The sequence below is a fragment of the Aulonocara stuartgranti genome (genome assembly GCF_965226115.1).
Source record: "Aulonocara stuartgranti genome assembly, chromosome: 15".
In the NCBI taxonomy this organism is placed as follows: Eukaryota; Metazoa; Chordata; class Actinopteri; order Cichliformes; family Cichlidae; genus Aulonocara; species Aulonocara stuartgranti.
This window is the reverse complement of record NC_138951.1, coordinates 916,041-943,760: the sequence shown is the minus strand read 5'-3', so window position 1 is coordinate 943,760 and position 27,720 is coordinate 916,041. Positions and strand designations below refer to the sequence as shown.

The 27,720-nt window shown below is 44.2% G+C and overlaps 1 protein-coding gene across 4 annotated transcripts; it reads left to right on the top strand.

Annotated features, from left to right (window-relative positions):
• Positions 1–170: 170 nt before the first annotated feature.
• Positions 171–26,786, top strand: kif26bb (kinesin family member 26Bb). Of its 4 annotated transcripts, none has more exons than XM_082505755.1 (15): positions 171–396; positions 586–930; positions 2,768–3,217; positions 5,431–5,552; positions 5,662–5,833; positions 13,646–13,855; positions 14,200–14,293; positions 16,734–17,005; positions 17,700–17,877; positions 17,989–18,127; positions 18,458–18,617; positions 18,738–21,825; positions 22,711–22,880; positions 24,415–24,565; positions 26,330–26,786. In XM_082505755.1, exons 1-15 carry the CDS (start codon positions 334–336, stop codon positions 26,527–26,529), a joined length of 5,814 nt encoding a protein of 1,937 aa, XP_082361881.1. In that variant the 5' UTR covers positions 171–333; the 3' UTR covers positions 26,530–26,786. The 4 variants fall into 4 exon arrangements, with proteins under 4 accessions (XP_082361881.1, XP_082361880.1, XP_082361882.1 ...); XM_082505754.1 differs by having other exon boundaries at positions 18,735–21,825; XM_082505756.1 differs by having other exon boundaries at positions 18,735–21,825; positions 22,711–22,866; positions 26,330–26,471.
• The last annotated feature ends 934 nt before the right edge of the window (positions 26,787–27,720 follow it).

Below are 27,720 nucleotides of genomic sequence, written 5' to 3'. Positions count from 1 at the left end.
GAATCACGTCAAGAAATACAAACACTCAGCCGCCTGCTCCTTTTTTAAGGTTTCTCCGAGCAGCTGCTCCGTGCTGCCTCCCTGAGGAGCTTATAATAAATAGCCAAGTGACTTCATGAAGTGTTCTCCCGTGCGCTCTCACTCATTCTCCACTGTGCCACTGCCATCACTCCACATCTTAGAGACTGTGCCCAGCATTTCAGCTTGTTGTAGTTTGTTTTTTTAGGCGTTCACGTCAGTGGATATTTTTGCACCAGGTCCAGGATTGGCAACAATAACAGAAAATGCCCCCCGCCTTTGTTCGGATATCTTTTTAAATATTTACAAGTTGTCATGTCATCTCTGACTGGAAGAGGAAGAGAGGGGTTTCCAGCCTCGATCAGAGGAGGTCTCTGGGTAAGTCCGATTTGTTCGTTTTGGGCAAAATTTGTTAGCATTTGTGGGGTTTAGAGTTTCTTGAGAGTACTGTTGCACTAGAAAAAACAAAACACTTGGGTGTGGTTACAGTAGTCCAAGTCGATTGATATTTAATTTCCCCCTGCCAAAGCCCACATACATCCTTATTTATCATGATTTATTTCTCAGAGCGCAGAAGTGCAGCATCACTTTGAGACCGCAGGGAAGGACCGCCAGCCCAAGGAGCGCCCCTCTCCTGTGGGTGCCGGAGGGTCCAGGGGCGACCCATATCGGAATATGTGCCAGAGAGCAGACGATGTCCCGTCTTACAAGTCCCTCCCTGGATCTGTAGGAGACCGCATCCGGACAACCATGTCCTTTAGGACTATATGTAGAGGAGGCTCCATGTCGGCGAATCCCGGCTTTGGGAGGTCCGATCGGAAAGTTGCTCGTTGCGAGAAGTGCTCAGCGACCCTTGTTGCTCTGAAGAAACAAGCCCTTAGCCTGGCTGTTCACCATCACTTCTCCTGCAAGGTCAGTGACAATGATACTGTGATGGGGATCAAGTGGCAGTCGTGACAGTGCAGCCGTGTGCTTTCGAAGCAGTCTATATAAAATTTCGTGTTTGGACTCAACAGACAACACGTAACTGAAATGAAACAGGAGCTGAAAGCATATGGATGCTTATCAGCAGGTGGTACTGGTGTATATTTGTTACATTAATTAAAAGAAATGCACATTCATATTTTTTGTGATGCAATTTAGTGACAAAAGTATTCACAAACTTGCTTTTTCCTCTCAAATAACCTCTTTGGGTATGAATATTGTGAATTGAAAGAATAAATATGCATGAAAAATGTTAAAAGCAGACATGAATGCTTCAGCGAGGGCCGATAAACTCTAATAAACCTGCTGTGAAAACATTTTATGACACTTATGTCACACAGAAGCATAACTGGTAGTTCCTTTTGAGGCTATAGTGGTGATGCTTAACAAGTGTTCTAAGGCTCATGTGGGACCTTCGGTGCTTCCTTTTAGAAGCGTGCACGTTTGCACATTCATCACCACCAAAATCCATCATTCGCCAAAGTAAACCAGTGACATTCCTGCGCCAGTGGTTTTAAATGGCCATGAATATTTCATGGCGACATCCCTGTGTCATCTCCACAGTTCTCTCCATTGAGGGAAGGCTATTTATTTTTGTCCTCTTAAGTGGGATGGGGTGTGTCATGTTTTTGGAGACCACAGGGAGAGCAGGAGGAAGATGGGAGGCACCGTGCGGCCACAGACGTGGTCAGTAGAAATCTGATAAGCCAGATCTAGCTGCTCGCAGGTTTATTGATCCAAGCGTGATTTCTCAGTAGCATCATGGGTGTATAACGTCATCTGTTAAGATGGAGTTGCTGCTGTCTCTGCAGCACCTTATACTCTATCTGTCATCAGTCTAACCTGAAATTCAGTCTGGCTTATTTTTGCCTCTTTGATACATCAGGATTATTATCCCTATATATTATTTATGAGGGAAGTTTATTTAGCACCAGCTGTTTCAGCACGTTTAGGCTTTGAGTGAAATTTTGCAACATTTAAGAGCTCCTGTTGAACTCCTGTGAGGGAACATCGGTCATTGTAGTGTGTAGGAGGGAAGGAGAAACAGTGCGTGCTGGATGCTGCTGTGTGTGTCTTTCTCAGGATGAAAAACAAGATGATGGTTTTTGATTCCTTCTTGTTAGCTGTGACAGCCGGGCCAGACCTGAACCTCAGGTGTCAAAATCTCTGTTTTAAAGTAGCACGATTTTACTTGTTCTAACCTCCTGTTGTCAGATTTTTCCAAATTAAATTGGATTTTTTACATCCAATCCAGATAGCAGCTGTCTATTACAGTAACACAGTGATGACATGACATTCAGCAAAATGCTAATATTGGCTGAAAAAAGACACACAAACACTGACGTCTCGCTTTTCCTGTTTTGTTTCAGACAAAAAAAGCCCTTCTTCCAGGATGACATGCTAGTCTCCGAGAGTTTCCAGTGAATTGAGATTTATGACATGTTCCATCCACTCGTGAGATGCAGTAAACACAGTTTTTTCACTGGGCTGTTAAAGATCATAAAGACAGTGTTAATCAATACCTCCATGTAGAAAGTGGCTTCCCGTGACTCTGTTCTCGTATACTCAGTGATCATTCATACAGCCAGATATCAAACAGAGCAGATTAGACTGTTACTGTGTCCTAATGTGAAGATTGCGCTCGACTTATCTTATTTTGTCAGTCAATTACAGGCGAGTGTTGTGCAATAATAAAAAGGTACTATAAACAGCAAAGGTTTTTCCTGTCTGTAACTCCTGTTGCCATGTTCTCTCACTTGTGCAGGACTTGAGTGACCTGTCGGCATTTCTTCATGAAAACCTCCGGGTCCATAGTCGGTCCACCACGGACTTCAGAGAAAGAGACCAGGGGGAGTGTGGAGCCTGCGGTACAAACCTGTACCAGCTCAAGCAAGAGGCCATCCATGTGGCTCTGAGCCGGGGTCAGGCATTAGCCAAGCCTTCTTTTGAAGCCAGCCTCAGCACTGGCTCACTGTTTGGACAAATTGAAGCAAAGCGAGGAGACAGGGCTTCGAGGGAGGCTCTGGATCAAAGCCACACTCCTCAGAGCCCACGCAGCCCCAGGACGCCTCAAAGGACCCCACAGACCCTCAGACGAAGGGGGCCCAAGCTCCCCAACCCTGATATGGGCCGCTGGGTGGAGGAGCAGCAGCAGCTGGTGGCTTCTAAATCTGCATCCAGAGCTAATGGTGTCACCACAAACCCTTACCGTCAGGTACCACTATGAGCCCTTTTCTTAGCATTGAATCTCACATACCCTCCTAACGAGCTATATGGGTAATGTGTGCCTTTACGGGTGCACGTGTCAGCGAGCCAGTGATTCATAGGGCCTAATCAGAGCCTATTTCGATCCCGTGGCTGAGTGTGTTGTTCAAAAGTACTTTTGCTAATGGAATGGAATTGGGTCATGATTTACCTCTGTCGCAAGAGCCGGCCGGTCGAAAAGCACTTGTGATCAATAGAGCGACGGTCGTATTAAACACTGCGGCTGGCGAAATATGCATTAGTGTGATAGAAGGTGGTTGAGCGTGTCCTTCCCAAGTCCCCAATAAAAAAAGATTATAAACCTGTACAAGGTGACTGAGAACTGACTTTTCTTTACTCAGTTGGCTCATCTTCTCTGTAAGCCAACAACTAAAAATACCCCAAATCCTTCATTTAATGTAGTTAGTGACAGATTCTAGGACTATATTTGACCTGGTTGACAGATAATATGTGTAGGCATCACAGTTTTCATTTTGCTGAACCACAATGTTATTGTAAACTGCATATAGATATATCTTAGGAGGGTGTCTACAGTGTAAAATTGCTTCAAGGGTGGAGGTTTACCGGGAGCTCTCTCAAACAGCTCAGGGACAAGGACAATTTCATGCTAGCATATTCACTAAAGGAGCTATTCCTAACATTAGCATCCCTGTCACGCTTTGTCTCTGCCAAAGCTAAAAATTGATTTCCATTCACTAATCGTAAAATCTAAACTTAGTCCTGCTTCTGGTACTGATAATAAGCTCTTGATATATACTTAGTGAACTGCAGACACGGGGCAGCTTGAGCTTTTAAGGATCTGAGTATAATGTTAGCATAAAATAAAGTGTGATCTTACATGCTGATAGCACACATTTTTAGAATCCTTCTTAACATCATAAGCATCTGTGTAAGGTCCTTTTAAAAGATTTACCATTTTAAAAAACGGAGTCAGCTCTAGATTGCATTTTCACTCAACTCTGAGAGTTAGCACTACCGGAGTTAGCTAGCTGATAAAAATCTGCTAGCAGCAGTTGTCAAAAGTGGCAGTCACCATCCAGGAAGAAAGTCTGCTTTGTGTACTTTTGTCTGAAATAACAGAGCCATTGTTTGAAAAATGACTGAGAATTTCAATTTATCAGCCCGTGTTATCACTATGTGAGAATACTAAGGAGTGCTTAAATGGACCAAAGGAGTCTTCAGAGATTCTTTTAAAAACTGTTATTTTGAAGGCACGTCTAATCAAATGTGACAATAACAGCGCTCCTGTACTGTGCACGGCTGTGGAAGAAATGATTCGTACGTGTTTCAGTTTGAGAGCAGATCAACTGAGGTTTTTACAGCTTCGGTGAAAGCGAAAGCGTAGGACGAGAAGTGAGGAGACGCAAAGAAGGGCAGAGGGAGAAAGGAAGAAGAGGAGAGAAGGAAATGAAGTGTGCAAGATTGGAGGCAAGGAATGAAAGGGTTGAAGGGAAGGAAGGGCAACGAGGAAGGAGAGGGGAAAACAAGACATCATAAAAGACCGCATGAGGAATTGGAGCAAGGGAAAGTGAAGCGATAAAAAAAAGATTACGACAGAAGACGCGAGTCAAAAAGCAGAAAGCAGGAGGGTTCGGGGAAGTGTGCATTATCCATATTATCTCTGGCTTCCTCATTCCCGACAATTTCCTCTGGCACTAATTGGCACTTTGCGTTTGTGATGCTAACAAAAGTTGACTTTGTTATCTTGCCTTAAGAACGAGCTGAGCCGCTGCTGGCTCAGAGGCCTGCAGCACGAGTTCACATCGAGCTGCGTGCAGAGTCGACCACGCCGCTCACACACACACTGTGAACTCATGAATGAACCCTAAACGCCCACGCTGGAGCGTTGGAGTGTTGGAATATGTTCGTGTAAGGCTGCTTGAGTGATGATGTGACTATGTGTCACATCTGAATCACGTTTTGCAGTCACTGCAGCCTTCACAAACTATCCTTCACACTCCAAATGCAGTTGGCTGCATCTGTAATATGACTAACGGTGTATGTTAACCCAGCGTGCTCCTCTCAGCCTGCGTGCCCTACTTACACAGACGCCCACCTCATGTTCCTCCCCAGAGTAATTCCCGTGATAATAGCCCCTTTTGGAGTGGGTGCTGCAGTGCAATTACACATTTGGATTTTTTAATGAGCTTTTTCCCCCTGCAGGCTACAGATGATGCCTATCAGAGCTGCAGGGATGTCGGGGCTGTACAGACCACCTCTAAGATCCCGCACATATCCAGAGTGGTGTCCATCGCCAACACTGCAGCTATGTCCTTTCTGACTAGGTAAGCCAATATATGCACACCAAATAACGGCAAGTGTTTGAAAAGGATCTGTACTGGCTGCACCAGGAGTTTCCGTGCAATGACACACCCCCTCACTTCTTTCCCGTAGGGCAGCTGAGAAGCTCAGCCTGACACTGAGGAAAAAGGGCCATGCTTCTGATCCAGCTCCCTCTCAACTCTCCACCTGCTTCAGGGAAATCATCCAGAAAAACCCACCGCCCGTCCCCACCTGCCTGCTGCAAGCTGCCACTAGAACCAAGGACTCGCCCAGCGTTGGCAAGGTAGACTTCAAATTCTAGCACATCAAATTGATCTGTACTACACTGAAACACATTAACTGCTCAGAAATCCCATCAATTATGATACTTGGAGGAGAGAACATAATTTAGGCACTTACTAAAATGTGTCATGAAGCAAAAACAAAGCAGAAATTTTAGTGATCACCAGGCTGGAGACCATTACTTACACTGGGGTTGGATAAAAATGCACGCCTGCCTATTTATTTATTTTCCCTCGATGACACGCTGCTGCAGGCCTAAATGCATTTTATAATTTGCTTATGCAGGTCTGACTAAAAAATGTAAAACTGTAACCAGCCACTCATTAATTGTTGCTAAAAAAGAAAGTTCACAAGAGAATCAGAATTTAAATGTGTACATGTGTGAGCCTTAGATAAAAGGTTCCCCAACCGTAATGTTCTGCTAACAACCGCTGTTGTTCTAGTATAGACCACCAAAAGGCTTCAGCACTGGCGGTGTGGTTGTCAGAGCAGTAGCCATGCTTAATTTATAGTCCTTATCTTAACCGTGGCTCAGGGGGTCGGGAAGCGCATCTGTAACCGGAAGGTCACCGGTTTGATCCCCGGGTCCTCTGTCCTAGTCGTTGTGTCCTTGGGCAAGAACCTACTGGTGTTGGCCAGAGGGGCCGATGGCGCGATATGGCAGCCTCGCTTCTGTCAGTCTGCCCCAGGGCAGCTGTGGCTACGACTGTAGCTGCCTCCACCAGTGTGTGAATGTGAGAGTGAATGAATAGTGGCATTGTAAAGTGATTTGGGTGCCTTGAAAAGCGCTATATAAATCCACTCCATTATTATTATTATTAATGGAGTGGAGCAGCCTACGCCGTAGTGGTCGATGTCATTGTTTGCATTTATGCTTCGATGTGTCTGCGTTGTTCCGTCACAATATGTCAAACTGAGGTAATCTCGTTGAACAACAGTTGCATCAGCACTGCGAAGGGAGAAAGACTGGAAAACAGTCTAAAGTCTCCGGGAACTTCATTTGTTTAGTTGATCACTAACGGAAATATCTAGTCAGCCAATCACATTCCAGCAGCTAATGCATTCAGGCATGTAAACACGGTGAGGTCAACTTGGTGAAGTTCAAAGTGAACATCAGAACGGGCGAGAAAGATGACTTAGGCAATGTTGGCGATTTCGGACATTGTCGTTGGCGCCAGACGGGCTTGTCTGAGTATTTCAGAAACTCTGCTGGGAGTTTCCCTCACAAACATATCTGGGTTTACAGGAAATGGTCCCAAAAAGAGAAAATATCCAACCAGTGGCATTTCAGTTGCACAGAGTGGATAGAACGGTAACAGTACCTCAGCAACCAAGATATCTTCGATATCTTCGATATCTTGGTTGCAATGGTTGAAAATCCTCTCTGAACCTACAACATCAGAATATATTTTTAATCCCAGAGGAAATGACGTGGTCACAGTTGCTCCAAGACAGTAAGAACAGTAACTAACAATGTACCTTTGAGCAGACGAGCTAAAGCAGCAGACTGGGTGCCACTCCTGTCAGCTAAGAATAGGAAACTGAGACTACAGTTCACATGGAATCAGTGATGTTCCTTAACAGAAGATTGGACAAATATTGTCCAGTCTGATGAGTCTCAGTGTCTGCTCCAGCAGTCGCATGGTAGGGTCTGAATTTGGCATAAACAACACGAAAGCATGGATCTGTCCTGCCTTGTATCAGTGGTTCAGTCCGTGCTGTGGGGGATATTCTCTTCAACTCTCTGTCCAAATAGCACCAAGTGACCATTGTCTGAACACTACGGGCGACACACGTATCGTTGCTGACCACGTCCATCCCTGCAGTATCCTCAGCAGGATAGCGCACTCAAATAATCTAAAGCTGGTTTCTTGACCATGAGCTCACTCAGATGGCCTCAACAGTCTCCAGCTATCAACTTAATAGAGCCTATCTATCCTGGTATTATGGACCAAAGTATTTCCAGCACTTTATTAAATCTACAAGGAAGAATTAAGGCAGTTCTGAAGGGAAAAGGGGGTCCAACCCACTACCGACGAGGTGTAACATGTGAAGTGCACAGTAAGGGTTAGTCATCATACATGGATCACTGGCAGAATACTGGCTCATCATTTTAAGCAAGCTACAATTACAGTCAATAAGATTTTTCGCTCACTCAAGTGTTATCCTGATCAGTGTACAGTGTTTTCATGGCATATTACTAGCAATAGGATCAATCACAAAAATTGTGCTCTGCTTTGCTATAATGTGTACTTAGAATTCTGCACATCAGGCTAACATGATGGATTTAATGCAGTGCTATAAATCAACTGACGGCCACCACTGGATATAATGTGCAGCATCTACTGACTGCTTTATAATACACACAGACATCCTGCATGCATTATTTAAAAAGGAAAATAATGCATGCTTTTACAATAATTGATTACACAGCGGTGAAGAGTAGACGTTTATCAAAGTAGATGTCTTTCTGAAAGCGCTGTAACTAAGTTTAAGAATATAATCCACCCACTGTTATCATCTCCAATGCCCTGTACCAACACAGAGCAAAGCAGCTATCTGAACGCTACCCCAACAGAGGTCGATTATCTTGTTAATAATTTCACCTCCTCACTACGTACGACTCTGGATACTGTAGCTCCTGTGAAAACTAAGGCCTCAAATCAGAAGTACCTGACTCCGTGGTATAATTCTGAAACACGTACCCTAAAGCAGATGACTCGTAATCTGGAGAGGAAATGGCGTGTCACAAATCTAGAGGATCATCATTTAGCCTGGAGAAATAGTTTGCTGCTTTATAAGAAAGCCCTCTGCAAAGCCAGAACATCTTACTATTCATCACTGATTGAAGAAAATAAGAACAACCCCAGGTTTCTCTTCAGCTCTGTAGCCAGGCTGACAAACAGTCAGAGCTCTTTTGAGCCAACCATCCCTTTAACGTTAACTAGTAATGACTTCATGAACTTCTTCACAAATAAAATTTTTATCATTAGAGAAAAAATTACCAATAATCATCCCACAGATGTAATATTATCTACAGCTACTCTTAGTACCATTGATATTAAGTTAGACTCTTTTTCTCCAATTGATCTTTCTGAGTTAACTTCAATAATTACTTCCTCCAAACCCTCAACGTGTCTTTTAGACCCCATTCCTACAAAACTGCTCAAAGAAGTCCTGCCATTAATTAATTCTTCGATCTTAAATATGATCAACCTATCTCTAATAATCGGCTATGTACCACAGGCCTTCAAGCTGGCTGTAGTTAAACCTTTACTCAAAAAGCCATCTCTAGACCCAGCAGTCTTAGCTAATTATAGGCCAATCTCCAACCTTCCTTTCATATCAAAAATCCTTGAAAGAGTAGTTGTCAAACAGCTAACAGATCATCTGCAGAGGAATGGTTTATTTGAAGAGTTTCAGTCAGGTTTCAGAGCTCAGCACAGCACAGAAACAGCTTTAGTGAAGGTTACAAATGATCTTCTTATGGCCTCTGACAGTGGACTCATCTCTGTGCTTGTCCTGCTAGACCTCAGTGCAGCGTTCGATACTGTTGATCATAATATCCTATTAGAGCGATTAGAACATGCTGTAGGTATTACAAGTACTGCACTGCAGTGGTTTGTATCATATCTATCTAATAGACTCCAATTCGTGCATGTAAATGGAGAGTCCTCTTCACACACTGAGGTTAATTATGGAGTTCCACAGGGTTCAGTGCTAGGACCAATTCTGTTTACATTATACATGCTTCCCTTAGGCAGTATCATTAGAAGACATAGCATACATTTACACTGCTATGCAGATGACACCCAGCTCTATCTGTCCATGAAGCCAGATAACACACACCAATGAGTTAAACTGCAGGAATGTCTTAAAGACATAAAGACCTGGATGGCCGCTAACTTTCTGCTTCTTAATTCAGATAAAACTGAGGTTATTGTACTCGGCCCTGAAAATCTTAGAAATATGGTATCTAATCAGATTCTTACTCTGGATGGCATTACCTTGGCCTCCAGTAACGCGGTGAGGAACCTTGGAGTCATTTTTGACCAGGACATGTCCTTCAATGCACATATTAAACAAATATGTAAGACTGCTTTCTTCCATTTGTGCAACATCTCTAAAATTAGAAATATCCTGTCTCAGAGTGACGCTGAAAAACTAGTTCATGCATTTATTACTTCCAGGCTGGACTACTGTAATTCATTATTATCAGGATGTCCAAAAAACTCACTGAAAAGCCTTCAGCTAATCCAAAATGCTGCAGCAAGAGTCCTGACAGGGACTAGAAAGAGAGAGCATATTTCTCCTGTTTTGGCTTCCCTTCATTGGCTTCCTGTTAAATCCAGAATTGAATTCAAAATCCTGCTCCTCACATACAAGGTCTTAAATAATCAGGCCCCATCTTATCTTAATGACCTTGTAGTACCATATCACCCTATTAGAGCGCTCCGCTCTCGCTCTGCAGGCCTACTTGTTGTTCCTAGAGTATTTAAAAGTAGAATGGGAGGGAGAGCCTTCAGTTTTCAGGCCCCTCTTCTGTGGAACCAGCTTCCAGTTTGGATTCGGGAGACAGACACTATCTCTACTTTTAAGATTAGGCTTAAAACTTTCCTTTTTTCTAAAGCATATAGTTAGGGCTGGACCAGGTGACCCTGAATCCTCCCTTTGTTATGCTGCAATAGATGTAGGCTGCCGGGGATTCCCATGATGCATTGAGTTTTTCCTTTCCAGTCACCTTTCTCACTCACTATGTATTAATAGACCTCTCTGCATTGAATCATATCTGTTATTAACCTCTGTCTCTCTTCCACAGCATGTCTTTATCCTGTCTTCCTTCTCTCACCCCAACCGGTCGCAGCAGATGGCCGCCCCTCCCTGAGCCTGGTTCTGCCGGAGGTTTCTTCCTGTTAAAAGGGAGTTTTTCCTTCCCACTGTCGCCAAAGTGCTTGCTCATAGGGGGTCATATGATTGTTGGGTTTTTCTCTGTATCTATGAAGCGCCTTGAGGCGACTTTTGTTGTGATTTGGCGCTATATAAATAAAATTGAATTGAAAAATTGAATTGAAAATATATATAGGTTTCACTATGAAATACGCCACTGGGCAACTACGTGTCCTGTATTGTGAGGTATAAATATATAGAATAAACCTGGACTGGTGACTGATTGACAAAGAGCCCACAGGCACCATCTTGGAAGTGTTTTGACCATCCGTGTTGTGGGGTAAGGAGATCTCAGTCAATTTGGACGAGATCCTATATCACCCGTCCGTTGTGATACACTGTAATGTGGTGCTAATGTCTCCATCTTGTTCTCCTCCTCCCTTCTCCTCACCTCCTCAGGGAGAGAAACTCGGGGAGATCAATATGGCTGGGGGCCCTGCCCTCGTCTCATAGATGGACTCCTGGGTGTAGTCTAGAGTTACAGATAAGGGCTCAAATAGACCACACCGCCGGCCACACCTGCTTGAGCACTCAGCTTTGTACATCTAAACGTGCAAGAATATGCATGCGTGTGCGAGTCGAGGAGGATTTTCTCAGCTTGCAAATGGTTCTCCTGAATAATTTAACCCTCATAAAAAGAGTTTGACAGGTGTTCAATATGGTTAAGAAACCACTTCTTGCGTAAGGTATTAAAATCATGAGGAAGGGAAAAAAATCCTTCATGTGGCAGATGGAAAATGGCTTTTCAAATTCAGTCAATGTAGGATGATCTCATCATGGTGTAATGCAGTCCTGTGCATTTTCAGGAAAACCACATTTGAGTGGGTGTCAGAACATACATCTACTTGCAGTCTTGCAGACCTGAATTCAGAAAAAACAATTTTATAATTGGCTTATAAGCCCTAATAGGGTGCGCTGTCTGGTATATGCTGCCTTGTTTTCCTGCAGACCAAGACCTGTGAGCCTTGTTAGGAGCCTGTCAGAATCAGGATATAACTCGATTTAAGAGCTTAAAGCCGCTAAATCTCAGACTTCCTCCAGAGATGTGCATTAAGGAATTAATGTCACGACATGCAGAGATACGGCAGGAGGAATGCATTGTCATGCAGCTGATGTATGATGTATGAGGCGGTTGTGTAGTTGCTGCACTGACTGAATCATGTGGTGTGTTGCAGCCTAAAGGTAATATGCTTTTGTTTCAATTCACCATTTTATTCTTGGTTGTCAGTTCATTTATATTTGATGTCCTTACAAAACAGGCGACTGGTTGTCCAAAGACAGTTTGTCTGTTTAGCTCAACAAAGTTCACCTCCATTGCTTCAGGATCTCAAAGATGCCCTAATACTCTTTGACATTTATCACTTTGTTCTGCCCAGGTTTTCTCTTTTCCAGCTGAGGATTTAGACAGTATTTCAGCCGCCTGTTGTTGAACAGCAGGGGCTCAGAGCACAAGTCTGACTTTTCCTTTACTCTTCAGCAGCTGTTTTTGGAGTCAAAAACCTCTGTTGGTAATCATACGTTTAAAAAAAAATGAATGCATAAACAGAACAGACACCATATCGCTGCTGTTTGCTGTCTGTGGTCTGCACATAAATCAGCTAGCATACATACACGCTGTACAGTAAAAGCAGAGTATCTAGTCCCTTTATGCATTTAATAAACTGTAGAGTTTTCAGATAAAACAGTCTGACTCTTTCCTAAAGGCTCCATGTGCGACATAGTACTGCTCAGTCTTGCCTCATTGGCGTTTAGATTAAGATCTCATTTTGTTGGTACCTGCTAGCATTTAGCGCTGTATATTTACATGCTAGCATCATGTTAGCGTTCAGCTTTTTAGCTTAGACTGGACAGTAGCAACAAATACATTATAATGCCATTATAATGAGGTTAAAGCATTAAATATTAAACAATACAGACATTTTACAGTTTGCCTGTAGCGTCATGCCATGATGATATGGTGGCTAGCACTGCAGCAAGAAAGACCTCTTTTTGTTGTTGTTTTTTAAACCCACAGTCCAAAGAAATGCTTGTTGAGGTTAGGTTCACGGGAAATACTAAATTGGCTGCAGGTGACCAGCAATCGTTGTGCTAGGCATGGGGCATACTGTATCAGCTACAACACAAGGTGATGTGGCTTTTAGTTAATTAGCTGTAATTGTGGCTAAGACCAGCCTGGACGTTATGCTCAGTCCATCAGGTTGTAAACAAGACTACGCTACAAACAGCTAGAGGATCTATGAAGCCTTGCTCATCCGTAGTGTTGCTTTACCAAATATTAACAAGAGCGTGCTACCATATTCACAATGCTACAACAAGCTCTCACATGCAGTACTGATGGCTGGTTAGAAGTCTTACTCGGGTATTATAGATTCCCTGATTAATGGAAACTTCAAAGCAGCATTACACGAATGGCTGTTTCCCCCCAAACTCAGGTTAAAAATGAAAGTAAAATAAAAGCAGTTAAATGACTCTAAATTCTGCTCTGTGATTTGAGTCTGTGTAACCTCCTATAATTGAATGGGAAGGCTTTTCTGACAAAGCACCCATATCTGATGAGCTGGGAGTGAGAATGGGTTGGTGCTGATGCTGCAGTGGGTATGTCCAACCTTCCTCTGATATTTGATAATTTCCCACAAACAGCAGGGCGTACAGTTCATACAGCAAACACAGAGCGCAGCTAAAGCTGATGGAAACTGCATTTTTGGGTAAATAATAATTTGAGATTAAGCTCATGCTCTTTGCAATCTCATGACAGCTGTTCTTACTGTTATTTTTTCATACAGTATTTTTCAGTTGGACAGATATTTTGTTCTGTACTGTGTCTAAATTTCATCACGACTCTGTTTCCATTTCCTTTGGCGAACAGGTGAAAGTCGTGCTGAGGGTGAACCCATCGCTGTCAGAGAGCCAAGGCCAACCACCTGTTCTCCGGATCGACCCGTCCAAGAAGAGAGTAACCATAGTGGAGCCGGTCACCAAAAGCCATCAGCGTGCTACCATGACACTGGGCAGGGATGGCAAAAGTCAGCTGAAGACCTTCACCTTTGACAGTGCATATCCTCAGGAGTCAAGCCAGGTGTGGCTCTGTTGCAAAGCATTTAAATATGACTTTAGTTGTTTCTATGGTGATCAGGTTGGCAGACAGTGGATTGTGTAGCATTACATGTATACAGCACATATTCCCTCCTCTTTATCCTACACTGTTAGTTCCCTCTCTCTGTCTGATGACCTGAAAACTGATAGGCCCTGGATAGCCACCACAATTACACAGTCCATCAATTACATTCAGCCTTATCCAAGCTCTGCTTACAGTATCTGAGCCCAAGGGAATCAGTCTGCATCCCCGTTCTGCTTTGCTCTTGCTCTGTACCGAGTGCGCTTCTTCACAAGCTGCTCGCTGTCCTTTGTTCTCTCGACCAGGCCGAGGTGTGTGCAGGCGTCTTGGCTGATGTCATCCGCTGTGTGCTCAGCGGCAGTGATGCCTGTGTCCTGGGCTTGGGTTGTGCTGATGTGGGTGAGTAATCGGTCCTTGTGAGAGGCCATGGGTTAAAATCTCAAGATGGGAATGGGATGCTTTTATCATCCCCGCCCCACCTCCTCCTCTATCCCATTGCAATCTTTCAGCCTTTCTTTATCACTTCAAACTCCCTCTGTCCTCTCGATACAAATCTCCAGCCTCCTCGTGTCTTTTGTCTCCTCTCCCAGTCAGTTTTCTCTTTTTTGCTCTTTAAAAAAACCAACAAACAAACATTTCCCTTTAAGTTATTCATCCTTCACCTGTTACTTTATAAATAAAAGCCTGATCATCAGTTATACAGCATGCATGTGTTTGTAAAAGCTTCCCATTGTTTGACGTTTTAGGCAAATATTTCACTTCATTTTGCTGAAGCGCTGAGCAGAAGGGCCTGCAAACAAAGTGGACTGTGATATGTTGCTATTAGAGAGATGGAGCCCTGCACTTAGCGGTAAAGGGGTTTAATAGATTTGTAGCACACACACACACACACACACACACACACACACACACACACACACACACACAGGGTAAGGACAGGGTCTCCTTGGACCTGCTTTTTCACATGACGCCACTCTCCGTAAATCTGATTGAATTAGTTGGCCAGTACAGACTACATGTGGCCCACGGCCAGGGGGGCATCAATCTCCTCCACAGAATACTATTCTCTCTGAATAACGGCCGCTCGGCCTTTAATTGGAGTAAACCAATTCTCTTATCCTCATTCAATTAGAGTTTGGATAAGACGAGATAGGGTGAAACAAGCGCATAACTCAAGAGTAATGTGGAGCAAAAGTGCACTAGAAAGAGACACAATATGGCATCGGTCCATAAAAACATTTATTTGTCTATTCTTGTGAGATTATATATGATGTGTTTTGTTCGTGCCAATGCTTTCCTGCAATTAGCCCCATTTCAAGACTTTGCTATAAATCTGATTATCTATATATCCATATATAAAATCTTGCAGATATTTTTTATGACTGATATGAAATCTTTTATTATTCAGTCATTTCTGCCTGCAGTGCATTGAAAGTGAACGTGTGCTCTGTGATGTGCTGTTTTCAGCACGCCTCCTCCCCTGCCTTTATTTCAGTGTTAAGATGTTACAGTTCGATGTTCATTATTTGGCGTGTACTATTTTGAGCCCATGGCCTCAGCTACGACTATGGCCCCGTTGTGTTTGGTAGCACACGTGCAGAAGCCAGACGTACAATCATTTTTAGCTGAGCTACCCAAAAACTAACTCTGGCTGATGATGCTTTTTTTTGGAAAATTAAAAAAATAGTTCCCTTGCTAAGTGGAATAAACGACTTGTATCTCCTGTTACACACGTGAACAGCAGAAGCTGTGATTTTATTTATTAAACAGCCCAGAAAAACTGTTTCTGACAGCAACACGTTGCATTGATATGGTTAGTATATTTTTCAGACATAAATAATATAAAAACTGATTGTGCCACTCAGACTGTGTATTTGTGAATGTAGTATATATTGTGTGGATGCATACCTTCATGTATGTCATATGTAGTAGGGTTTTCAAAGGACTCAAGGCGGCCCACAGTCCAACTAAGTACACTCTTAATAAGTGCACACCAAAGAATCACAGAGGGATCCCTAATTAGCAAGAAGGTGCTGTTAGTCAGTTGCAGCTGATTCATTGATGATCTGCAGGTGTGAGCACATTTTGACAGTTTGCTGGTTTGGAGCATTCAGGTGTGGTTAACAGAAGGTCACCCAAATGTGTGTAACCCATGCTTAGACGGTGCATAAGAGCTACATTTCAGTTAGCCTCAGTTAGCATGTTAAAGTTAAAGTTCATTAAGGCACTGCTAGAAAGACTGAAAACATATAGCTTGTTTGGATGGCAGCGTGGCTTAGCTTTCAGGATCAGTGTCCTTTGAACAGACAACAGCAAAATGTTGGTGCTTGGCTGTAACACACAGCAACATTTGAGCCAAAACCCAAACAAACACAACAGATCAGTATAAACACCTGATACCAAGTGTCAGGCACGGTGGTGGAGGTATGAGGATTTGGGCTTATGCAGTCACCTGGGAACCGAGTAGTCAAATAATCACCATAAACTCCAAACTAACCTAGAGACAAATGTGAGGCTCAGCCAGCTAAAGCTGTGTCATGCAGCAGGCAATGACCCCCAACAGTCAAGGTGACCCACAGTAGAACTTATAAACAAATGCCTGCAAAGTTCAATGAACTTAAGCAATGTTGTAAAGACAAAAATTGTTACACAACATTGAAGGCTGATACACTCATACAGAAATCAATTGGTTTAAATGAATGATTATGGTCTATAATAGCTGCAAGCCATCGAATCTTGGGGTGCACTTCATTTTTCATAAGACCGAATCGAGTCTTGCAAAAACTTCATTTTTATATATAGAAAATCTGTGCATCTATGTGTTCCCCTTCCACCTCAGGGTCCTGGTCCAGCATGGTGGGCAGTGGTGAGAACATTGGGAAGCTCGGCTTGATTCCTTGTGCCATCTCCTGGCTGTACAGCGCCATCGAGCGCCGCAGAGAGAGGACGTGGACCGATCTCAGTGTGTCAGTGTCTGCTATCGAACTGTGCTGCGGAGAGGAGGACACGCTGAGGGATCTGCTGGGGGAAGTTGTTCCATCATTAGGCAGCATCCACGACAGCCCGAAAGCCCACATTAAACTCCAGGAGGACCCAGTCTACGGAGTCCAGGTAGAACTGAAGGTTTTTACCATTAAGAGAAGGGATTGTTAAACTCCTGTGCCTCCCTTACCTCTGCATCGGCACGCTGTGGCCCAGTGACCCACATCTGTAGTAGTGGAGTTACTGTTGTTGGCATAAAAGTCTAATAAATCTTCATAAACACAAACCCAAAGTAGACAACAGGGAGCAAAGGTGATACTGTTTACTGCAGATAGGAGACAGCAGCAGCAAAAACCCCTTTTAAAGTTATTCTAATTGTTTCAAAAGAGACAGTATTCTCACGTTACACGTTCATGCCAACTAGATTAGTTAGATTAGTTGTCTGTGGTGCTTGCGAGCTGGCGTGAGTGTGTGCCCTCTGGATGTGAGAAACTTTTATTCATCTTTATTTAGACAATAATGGTCCGCACTGTGTTGGAAAAGATAATGGTGCTGGGAGGGAAACCTATTATGCTGCACAGCACATTATATCTGATTACACTGTGTCTGTGTGTGGGCGCCACATCCTCTCTGTTCTTTCAGTCAACACTTGAAGAATGACTGAAGCCCGAATGTTTTGCTGCTGAGACGAATGACACAAGATTCATTCTAACAATATTGAACCTGTTTCAAAATGAACAGTGATCAGCAACAGTGGGATAAATGTAACAGATGAAAGGGCTGATTTTACAGCAAATGTGCATCTGCTTCTTCTCTCCTTCAGCTACACAAGCACAACCGGGTGAAGGCCCCCACTGCCGAGCGGGCTGCTTCCCTCCTGGATGCAGCCGTCGCAGCACGTCGGCACAGTGACTTTATTACGTACCTGTGTGACAGCTCCATCATGTTCTTCACCCTTCACGTGCAGCCTCCACGTACAGAGAGCAGCACCATTGGAAAAGGTTGCAGTGAAATATTCAGAAACTGATTCTAGAATTTCGATATTTTATGATTTGCATCTTTTAATCTTTTTGCATTACCTCCTCTAAAGTCCAACTGTATCGTTTCCGTAGGTTCCCGCGGCGCCACCAAGTTGACCATGATAGACGTGTGTAGTGGTATGAGGGGTGTCAACAAAAATAAACCCCCCCATTCTGAGCTGGGCCCAATCGTCCTGTCTCTTCTAAGTGGACAGAAAAGCACCGCAAACAAGTAAGAATCTAAAACAAAGGAGGAAAATTGTTTGTTCATTAAAAACTTTGTTTTCTTTAACCTATTTATACTCCGGGTTTACAAGCTGCAACACAGGCCACTGTAAACCACCCCAAACTGCAAATTCTTATTGGAGCTCTGATATTTATTTATTTTCTTCTCTTTTTATGTCGATTTATTAGCTTTTTTTTTGTGCGCTGATGTAACCGGAGCCTCGTCGGCTCGTATGCTGCACTGGATTTGCAGAGATGACAATAAAGTTTACTCTGACTTTGGTGCAGTTAAACCTGCGACCACAGACACTCACATGACGTTGCACTGTTTCTGCAGGATTGGGAAGTTGACGTTGCTCCTTCGAGAGTCCCTGGGCCACACAAATTGCCACACTACAGTAATTGCTCAAATCATGGATTCTTTGACACACCTTCAAGAGAACTTCTCTACCATCCAGCTTGCTTCTCGTTTTCGCAGGACACAGAAGAGGACGAAGGTAGTATAAATGACAGAGTCTAATCATGTCACTCTTTATCTAGCACCCCAAAATTGTTGAATGTTGCTTTGGATTTATAAGACTTATCTAATAGCATCATCCACCTTCATCCGACAGCAGTCTACCTCATGTTCTCCTTGTGCGAGGAGTCTGACTAGAGAAAAAAAAGGGCTGCAGTCGTTCTCCCTGCGGGCGTTCCACTCTACCGATGAGGTAGACGTCGACATCCGTCCTTTTCGCCTGCGTGATGAACTGGATGAACGCTCCAGTAGTGAACAGTCTTGCGACACAGTCATCCAGATAGACTCAGACGGCTCAGTCCACCCCAGATCAGCCCCGAGGCAGGCGCAGCCCGAGTTTGTACCAATCATACCGTCTTTGCACCCTAACAAGGCGGACTTGGACGACCCAGAGTTTGCTGCTCTCCTCCAGGAGCTTCTGAGAATTCCTCAGCTGCAAGTAGAAAAGACGACAGAGTCAGCTCTTCTGGGGCAAACCGACGTTTTGAAAGGAGAAAGGAAGCAACCAGAGAGGGACTGTCTCAAATGTGACACGTTTGCTCAACTTCAAGAACGTCTGGGGTGCATCGATGGAAGTGAAATGACCATGGATGTGCTCAGATCTTCCTTAAAAGGTGCCTGTTTAAATAATGTCACTGTTAAGTCACAGCACCCGGAGGAATCTGTAAAACGCGCAGACACTGAAGCTCCACAGACACTGCTGAATAAGGGGCTGAGCTGCAGTCAGACCTCTGCTGGAGAAAAGCAAACAGACGGTGCTGGAGACAGTTTTCAGAGAGAAGATTCGGGTTTGTACGACTGTGAGGAGTGTAGTGCCACCAGTTCCAGCGAGGAACTGCTCAATCAAACTCTGGGTCTGAACGCGACCTGCCGCTCTGAGCCTTCTAACACCAGGACTCTTAAGTCAGGTAATGGGGTTTCTTCCAAGCGCTTTAATGTGGATGCAAAGGTCACGGCAGGGGCCAGTTCTCTTGCACTTGAACCTTCACACAAACAGGACAGAGCTGAAACTGCTGATTGGTTCAAAACAGACAAAAGGACCTCACCAGTTGGCAAAAGCTCCCCCATATCTCCTTCTTCTACGTGCTCCTCTTCACACTCCCTGGCTAAAAGTGTTGTACTCGGAGACGTCCTAAACAGTCACCCCAAACAGGATGTTAAGGAAATGAAAGCCACGATCACAGTGACCGTTCAGCAGCCGCTGGACTTAAAAGGTCAAGATGAGCTGGTTTTCTCTATGGTAGAAGAGGTGACCATCAGTGGAGCGTACGACAGAGCAAGGACAGGTGGAAATATTATTTGCATCAGAGACGGAGCTCATTCACAGGCACACGCTGAAGACTCGGCTAGTTCTCAGCCAATCCAGATAATCAGCAACGTCAGCGAGGAATCTGCAGCTCCAGGCTCCTCTGGTGCTCCCGAAAGCTCTGCTGCTCATCCTGCTGGCACTGAAAAGTCCCAGCATCAAGTCAGAAGGGAGAAAAGGGTGTTGCCTTCATTTATTAACCCCATGTTGATTAATACAGACTTGGATTGTGACTTGGATTGTGCCAAAGACAACGAAAGTCACTGTGAAACTTTAGCAGGAGTCAGGTCAGAATCAGAGTCCATTAGAAATACAGCTCGATGTTCAGAACACAGGGAGGTCCTTCAGGAGAAGTGTGCACCTGTGGCTTCTCAGAAACATGTCAAAAAGACTGACAAGTCTTGTAGCCAAATGTCTTATGAGCCAGTCGTCTTAGAACATTTGAGTTTTTGTAATAAACCTCCAGACAACAAAACGTGTGAGCAGACAAACACAGACAAGGCCCACCCCAGAGACCGTGGGCATGTTTACTCCTCGAACACTGCAGAGCTTTCAGAGGGGACTGAGATCACATGCAGAGATACACCCAAGAGGACTGGTGAGTCACCTGGTTGCCAAGAAACCATCCTTTGCTCCTATTCAACAGGTAGCTTACCTCGAGCATGGCAAAGTGCCAAACACCAGGATGCCCACCTCGTAGACTCAAGGGGGCTGACATCATCCACTCCCTGCAGCCCAAGGGTAACTCTCGAGAGGAGGAAGGCGAGGCAGCACTCCCCTACTAACCACAACCTCTATATTTCCTCTCCTCAAAGATATGGAACAGACTTCAAACAGGATCCTGGTGCTACTTTCAGGAAGGGTATTGGATCTGTGATTGATAAATCCACTTCAGCAGTAAAACGTGATAATACAAGCAGGAGGCTCAGGTCACCGATGGAGGAGAGTGGCAGGCTTTTCAGTGCCAAACTACAGCAGCTGGCTAGACGGACGAGCTCTCTCGGGCGGATCCCAAGAGACTTTCCAGCCCTAGAAAGAGGCGGCAGCAACGCTTCTGTGAGCTCCAGGGGAAGCTCCAGGGGAAGTACTGAAGGAGCTTGTAAGTCTGGCTATAAAGGCAATTTTGAGGGAGATTGTACCTTTCCGAGGGCCAGCAGGAGCCCGAGGAAAAATCCTCGGTCTGAACATCATTTTTTCCCGTCTGAAAACCCTGCGACTCAGTCTTCTAGGCATATCCACTCCAAGCTTTCTGCTGTGGGAAAGCTCAAGACGTCTAGCCCCAAAGTCCGTCGATCGTCAGCTCCTAGCATCAAGAACCCCGGCGTCTCCCACAAAACCCTGCAGGACTCCATCAATCATAGTGCCAGTCTGTCTCCAGACAGTAAAACAGTCAGCCACGAACGCACATCCTCCTTTTTCCCCTCTTCCCCTCCACGGTCTCATCGCTCTATCAGCCGGACTCCAAGCCAGAGCTCCACATCCTCATCCACAAAATCTGCCATTCAGGGATTTGTTAACGGTCGCCTCTCAGACTTTCTCAAGGAGAGGGCCCCCAGTCCCACTACAGGAGGATCGGACCAAACGACCTCACTGCCCTCCCCGTACAGTCAACTGACATCTCCCCGCATGCCCGATCACCTGAGTGGGCACGCAAGTGACACCACCAGCGTGTTGAGCGGCGATTTACCACCAGCTATGGGGAAGACATCCCTGCATTTTTCTAACAGAAACAGTTTGGTGAGCAGTGGCTATGACAGCATGGTGAGGGACAGCGAGGCCACAGGCAGCAGCACCTCAGCCAGAGACTCAGTCAGCGACAGGAGCGGCTCCCTCCTCAGCGCGGCTCGCAGCGGCCGGCCGTCTCGGAGACGAGGTGGTACAGGTGAGAGCGCCTACGATTTTTATGTAATGAATTAAATGACTTTCACTTTTGGAAAGTTTTCAAGTTTGATTTATAAAGCAAACAAAAACAAACCAACAGAAGCTCAAAGCAGACGTTCTTATGCAAACGTTAGCGCCGCTGTTCGCCAACGCCAGCTTCATGGTGACATGGCTGGCTCATAATCTGACTGCATAACATATTAATGTGACATTAATGAAAGACGACATGTGTGCTGGACGCAGCCAGACCCAGTTTCCTCGCTGGCATTAAAAGCCAGATTGTGTAGGAAGTCGCATCATTAATACATGAACCCAGGAAGGATTCTCACTGATGGAAACAGAAAACGTTTGTGTGGTTGTGTTACACAGAGGGGTGTGTGCGTGATTATGCACGCTAACAGAGTTATGTTGCAAACACACTCACTGTTGTGATGATGATGGAACAGCAGAGGAGACACGACTTGAATAAGTATATGACTCTTAAATAGTCCCCTGAAATAATACACTGTTAACTGCTTTTTGTGCGTGCGCTCAGTTTGTCCTCATGTGTCCTCTTCTGTAACTAAAAGCTACAGTTTGAAAACATAAAGCACTCACTATCTTTTCCTGCACTGGCAGACTGACTCAAACTGAGAGTTGCAGTAATTGTGTCTCCGGTCTTGACTTCTGGCAGCTCTGCGGCTGCACTTTGGCCCGAGGCAAACTGTTGTTCCAGCAGGAACCACATACGGCAGCTCATGAATCGTTTCCTGCTGTAGCTGCCTCGTCTGTAAATGTGTGACTCACTGTGACTTTTCTATTTAATGCTCAACACTCACATTAAGAACCAAGAAAAGTCCACTAACATGTGCTTCTGCCTTACATGTGTTGGCGCTCTTGGCTCCAGGTACTCAGCAGCGCCACCTTTCCCATGATTCACCTCTGACCCTGAGACGCTCGGCTAGCGGTCTGCGGTCTCGCTGGATGGATCAAGGAATCCCAGAGGCCTACGAGATCAAGGTCTATGAGATCGACAATGTACAGAGGATGCAGGAAAGAGCAGGTGCTGGCAAACAGGTGCTGGGTTTATTTTGATTTTTTTTTGTTGGAGGTTAAAGGGCATTACATAATAAACAGTATGACCTTTATAACCTCTGCAAGCAACGAGCGAGAACAGCCACAAAAACAGGATTGTGGTTGTTGTTTTGTTTGTGACGTAGAACTCAGTTAGTTCTCTTTTTGTATTCGAAATGGTAAGTAACCATTTTTTGTTATGGAATAAAAGGACCGGCGTTAATGCTGCCACAATATCATTTTTTGATATATTAAATGGAATAAATTGAAATGATCTGCCGTCTCTGTTGCAGAGATTTGAGGAGACGCCGCAGATATTGTGAGGCGAGAAACCTCAGCTATGGTGTCAACTTAACAGACCACAGCGAATAAGAGTAGAATAAGATAAATAAAATAGAAATATCCTTTATTGTCCCTCACTGGGGAAATTCACGCGTTACAGCAGCAAAGTGACAGACAGCGTGCAGGTTCCCACAAAGCTTAGAATAAACAAGGAATAAGAGTCCCGAGCAAATTTACAACATAAGAAACACAAATACTTTACAGTATTTTTAAACAGCAAAAAGTGCTTAAAAACAACAACGACGCACTACTGACAGTAATAATGAGGTGCCTCCAGTGTCTCGAGGTCATAGATTAACTCATGAAAATTATATTCCAAAAACTGGAAGTCGAGTTATTGAGCAAATCACAATTTAACCCTGTGTTTGTACTGAGCAGCTACAAGGTCTTCATACCTTTAACATATATTCATTTCCACCCATTTTAAATGTAATGTGTGTCTCATAAAACTTTGTTTTCTTATATGATTGATGATAAATGTGGCACATTTTTTCCTTCTGCAACGTAGTCCGAAGAATATGAATCCAGTAAACATATTAAATGGGAGAGAAATACAAAAGGAGTCCGTCGTGAGTAAATCATAGACAGAAATGTCTTAGGAGACCAAACATCTCCCACTCGTGGGAGTATTTTTGCACGATGCTGCAGAAGAAGAGCATGCTTGATAAGCTGACTGTGTAAACCTCGCATAAAAGACCGTCTGGCATTTAAAATGCGCTTGATAGCAAAACAGGGTCCATGTGGTGACGTAATGTCCCACAACGAGAGGTCTGGCCCCGTGAGACGCCTCCCTGTCTCCACCAGTCTCAGGCAACTTTGATACAATTTTAATGACCACATGGGGTAAACTGGGTCAGTGCTGCAGCGGCGAACAAAGACGTAGAACAAGCAGAGCAGAATGGAGGTAAAACACCAGATTTTAAAAACTGTAAATATGGATTTATTGACCCCCCCTCCCCCCACCCCCAAACGACTGCCATGCTCCCCCCATCTCTGCCCTAACATGATGTTTATATGAAGAGCAGCTGAGAGGTGGATGCTGTTTTTCATTAAAACCTACAAAGTACTCACATACAGTATTCCAGGGCTCATTGTTTAAATGGTGAGAGTAAATTAAATTTACTTAATTTCAGCTGTGTTTTAAAAATCTTTGAATAAATAAAAAAAGTGAAAAGGGTTGTGTTTCTGCTTTCAGGGGCCCACATGCTTCAGCGCCAAGCTGAAGCTCCTGGAGCACCGTCAGCAGAGGATCTCCGAAGTCCGAGCCAAATACAACAACCTGAGGAGAGAGCTGGAGCTGGCCAAACGCCGCCTCATGCTGGAGCCCGCCACGTGGAACCACGAGTGTCAGTGGAGTTTCTTTAAAAACTAACTGTAACTGTTATTGCTAATATCTGAAAAGAGTAGTCGTCATCTAGATTTAGCTTCCTCGAACAGCCTTTGGCTTCCACACTTCTCCCTGCCTTCCATTAATGTCTCTCTCAGTTCCAGCGACATCAATGAGCAACAATATCTAACAGAAACGAGTCCACTGGTCACCAGCAAATATATACAGTCCCAAAAGCTTAAGACCAGTTGAAAAATGGCAACAAGCAAGAGGAGGAAATGGGCATTAAGTTCATTAAAAACAAACTGAAACAGGCAATTTTTGGCGTGATCAACAACTACGGTGGAGCCATCGTCATCACTGAGTTCATGTTTGGAACTTTGATTTCTGTTTTGGGTTTTTTCCAGGTGTAAAACAGCTCGTTTCAGTTTAAGGACTGTATATATATCTTTGCATAGTACTTTGCCAGTGACACTGATAATGAGCAAGCGTCCTGAGCTTAACCAGCTAGCCACGGTGTTAGGTAGCAAAACTTCACACAGGCGATATAAAAACACGGACATATCCATCAGCAGTCGCTCAGTATCAATGAAGTCCTGTTGTGAACCTTAACCTTTCACTACCTTCATCTTAACTTTTGAAACCAGAAGCTATGCGTGGCCGACCTGACCGTGAAATCGAGGAGCGCTGCACACTCAGGCTAGCCTCCGGGCTTACCCTGAGTCACTGGACTTTACTTTCTGACTCTGAGAAGGACCATAGTGTTAAAGTCATCAAGACTTGTTGGTAGCAACTGAGTCCATATAATTAACAGGAGAATACATTTAATGGTGTTAGAGCAAGAGAACAGAGAAGACTTCATTATAACATGTATGTACCCACAGGGACGCCTCTGCTGGCCGTGATAGGTAATACAGGTTTAAGGCACTTCCTCAATGGCTTCATTTTTTAGACTCAGAAGCTATGTTCATCTTTTATGTACAGTCTGTGTTCACACCATAATAAACACCCGGGCTGGTTAGCGAGCTAACTCTAGCGTAGCTATGCAATGTGTATCTGGCAAATCTGGTGCCAACATACTGACATACTGGTACACAGCTTATACACTGGTCTCTCAGCCATTATAGGCTATAAAACACAGGCTACAATACAAATGTACTTTACTGTTCTGGCTCGTACTAGGCTTGCACACAGATGGAGAGCATCTCATCTCATCTCATCTCATCTCATCTCATATCGTATCGTTTTGTAGGACCTGTTGTAACATTTCTGTATAGTTTAGCCATAAAATAAATATGAAGACATAATTCTGTAACTGGGTGATTTTGCTTGAAAGGTGACTGAAATGATTAAAACATGAGCAATCAGCTGATTAACTGGTTCAATGACTAATCATCTGAGCTCGCACTTCAGTGAATAAGCAAGTAATCAGCTTGTTATATGCAGCAGGCTGTAGCCTCCTTTTACAGGAGCAGCATCCACACTTCTCATTAGCACCATTAGTAATACCCTCACCAGCATGTGACATTTTATATTATGCTTTAATCACAGAGCACGTGATGCTGTTAAGGAATAAGAGGCTGTCACACCAACAAACTGCCCTGCTGGCAAAGCAGTTCTTACAGTATGAGAATGTTTTGTAATGCAATGATGACTTTTGTGGGTCTGAGAAAAATCTACCATGTGAACTTTGACCTCCACGATTTCATTCATCCTCCTTTTTGCTCATACAGTAACACACAGAAGTATACGCGGCACACTGACCCTTATTGTCCTTCCCCAGTCGACCTATGGCAGACGTTCGAGGTGGACTCCCTGGAGCATCTGGAAGCACTTGAGTTGGTGACGGCGCGGCTGGAGCGCAAGGTCAGCCTCTGCAAGGCCAACGTCATGATGGTCACCTGCTTTGATGGTGTCGCCGGGAGACGGCGTAAGAAGAGACGGCGAAAAACGGCAGATCATAGATTCACAGAGAGATACTGACCTACTGGCTGACATATATGTTTCTTTTAGACTATTATGTAGAACTTGTTGATTATCCATGAAGTTATCTCGGCACTCAAGACACAGAGGTGAGATCACCTCATGTATACACTTGTTATGTTTTGAAGTAGCACACTGCCTCCGGTCCCCTGGTGGGAATTCCTCTGCGGCATTTTAGACTTTCAAAAAAATCCAACTAACCTTTACTTCATGTTTTCCAGACAGTAGTTGCAGTTAAATAACCTATAAAGATGTGTGTTTATGCACTTTTTTAGCATTTGGCAGTATATTTAAAGCCATCACGTTCAAGCAGCATCTAATGCTAAAATATTTTGGTGCTAACGAGCTCGGTACCACAAAACTGCTGGCTCCAATGTTGGACAACGGGAGAGCCTATCATGTGTAATGAAACAGAAGCAGTCCAAAGTCTGTGTCTGCCATGGTTCTCAAAGAAATGACTCCACGTCTGATAATAACACTACACAACAACTGGCACTCAAACCTGTCAAAATGTGCTCTGGTTCTCAAAAGGCTCTGCGACCGTAGAAATGAGGGATTAGATCCTGGTTCTCTGGGAAGTCTTTAGGCTCAGCAATATCATTTATGTGAATACCATCTACACATCTGTGCAAAACGGCTCAGGAGGCAACTACAGCTCCAAATGAAGCACTTTTGTACTCTGCTAAGCAATTAATGAGAAACTGTGATAAGTGGACGATCCAAATTGTGCTTTTCTTAAAGCCATTTTCACACAAAGCTTTATTCCAATTGTCTTTGTCTATCGCACGCTTTGACATGCTGACTGGAGTCAAGGCTCCAATGATCGTCCGATTAGTGGACTGGCCTCTCTACCTCCTGAGCCACAGCTGTTCCACTGGATGCAAACATTTACAATACCTCAAACTGTCCTTCTACAACAAACAGAGCAAAGCGAGGGAAATGCAACTGAACGTGACGATTATGTTCTTCAAGTTTCATGTGCTTTGCTGTTCTTCTTGATTTGATTGGTCAAACCAATCATGTACTCAGCCAACACGATGTCTTTGAGTAGCAACGTGATCAGCCATCGTAGAGCAGAAGGCGGTGCAGCTTTCACAAAAAGGGAATATTATGCCACCAATGATGCCATTGTGTAAATAGATTTTGGTGCTAAAACTACAAAAGTAGTGCATTTCCTTATTTGTAACTAAT

What these genes read in the sequence shown, in the direction of transcription:
- kif26bb (XM_082505754.1), top strand. Translation starts at nt 334, where the DNA reads ATGTCATCTCTGACTGGAAGAGGAAGAGAGGGGTTTCCAGCCTCGATC. An exon ending in ATCCTCAGGAGTCAAGCCAG is followed by an intron (nt 13,856 to 14,199) that starts GTGTGGCTCTGT and finishes TCTCTCGACCAG; the next exon opens with GCCGAGGTGTGTGCAGGCGT. An exon ending in GAGCAGCACCATTGGAAAAG is followed by an intron (nt 17,878 to 17,988) that starts GTTGCAGTGAAA and finishes TCGTTTCCGTAG; the next exon opens with GTTCCCGCGGCGCCACCAAG.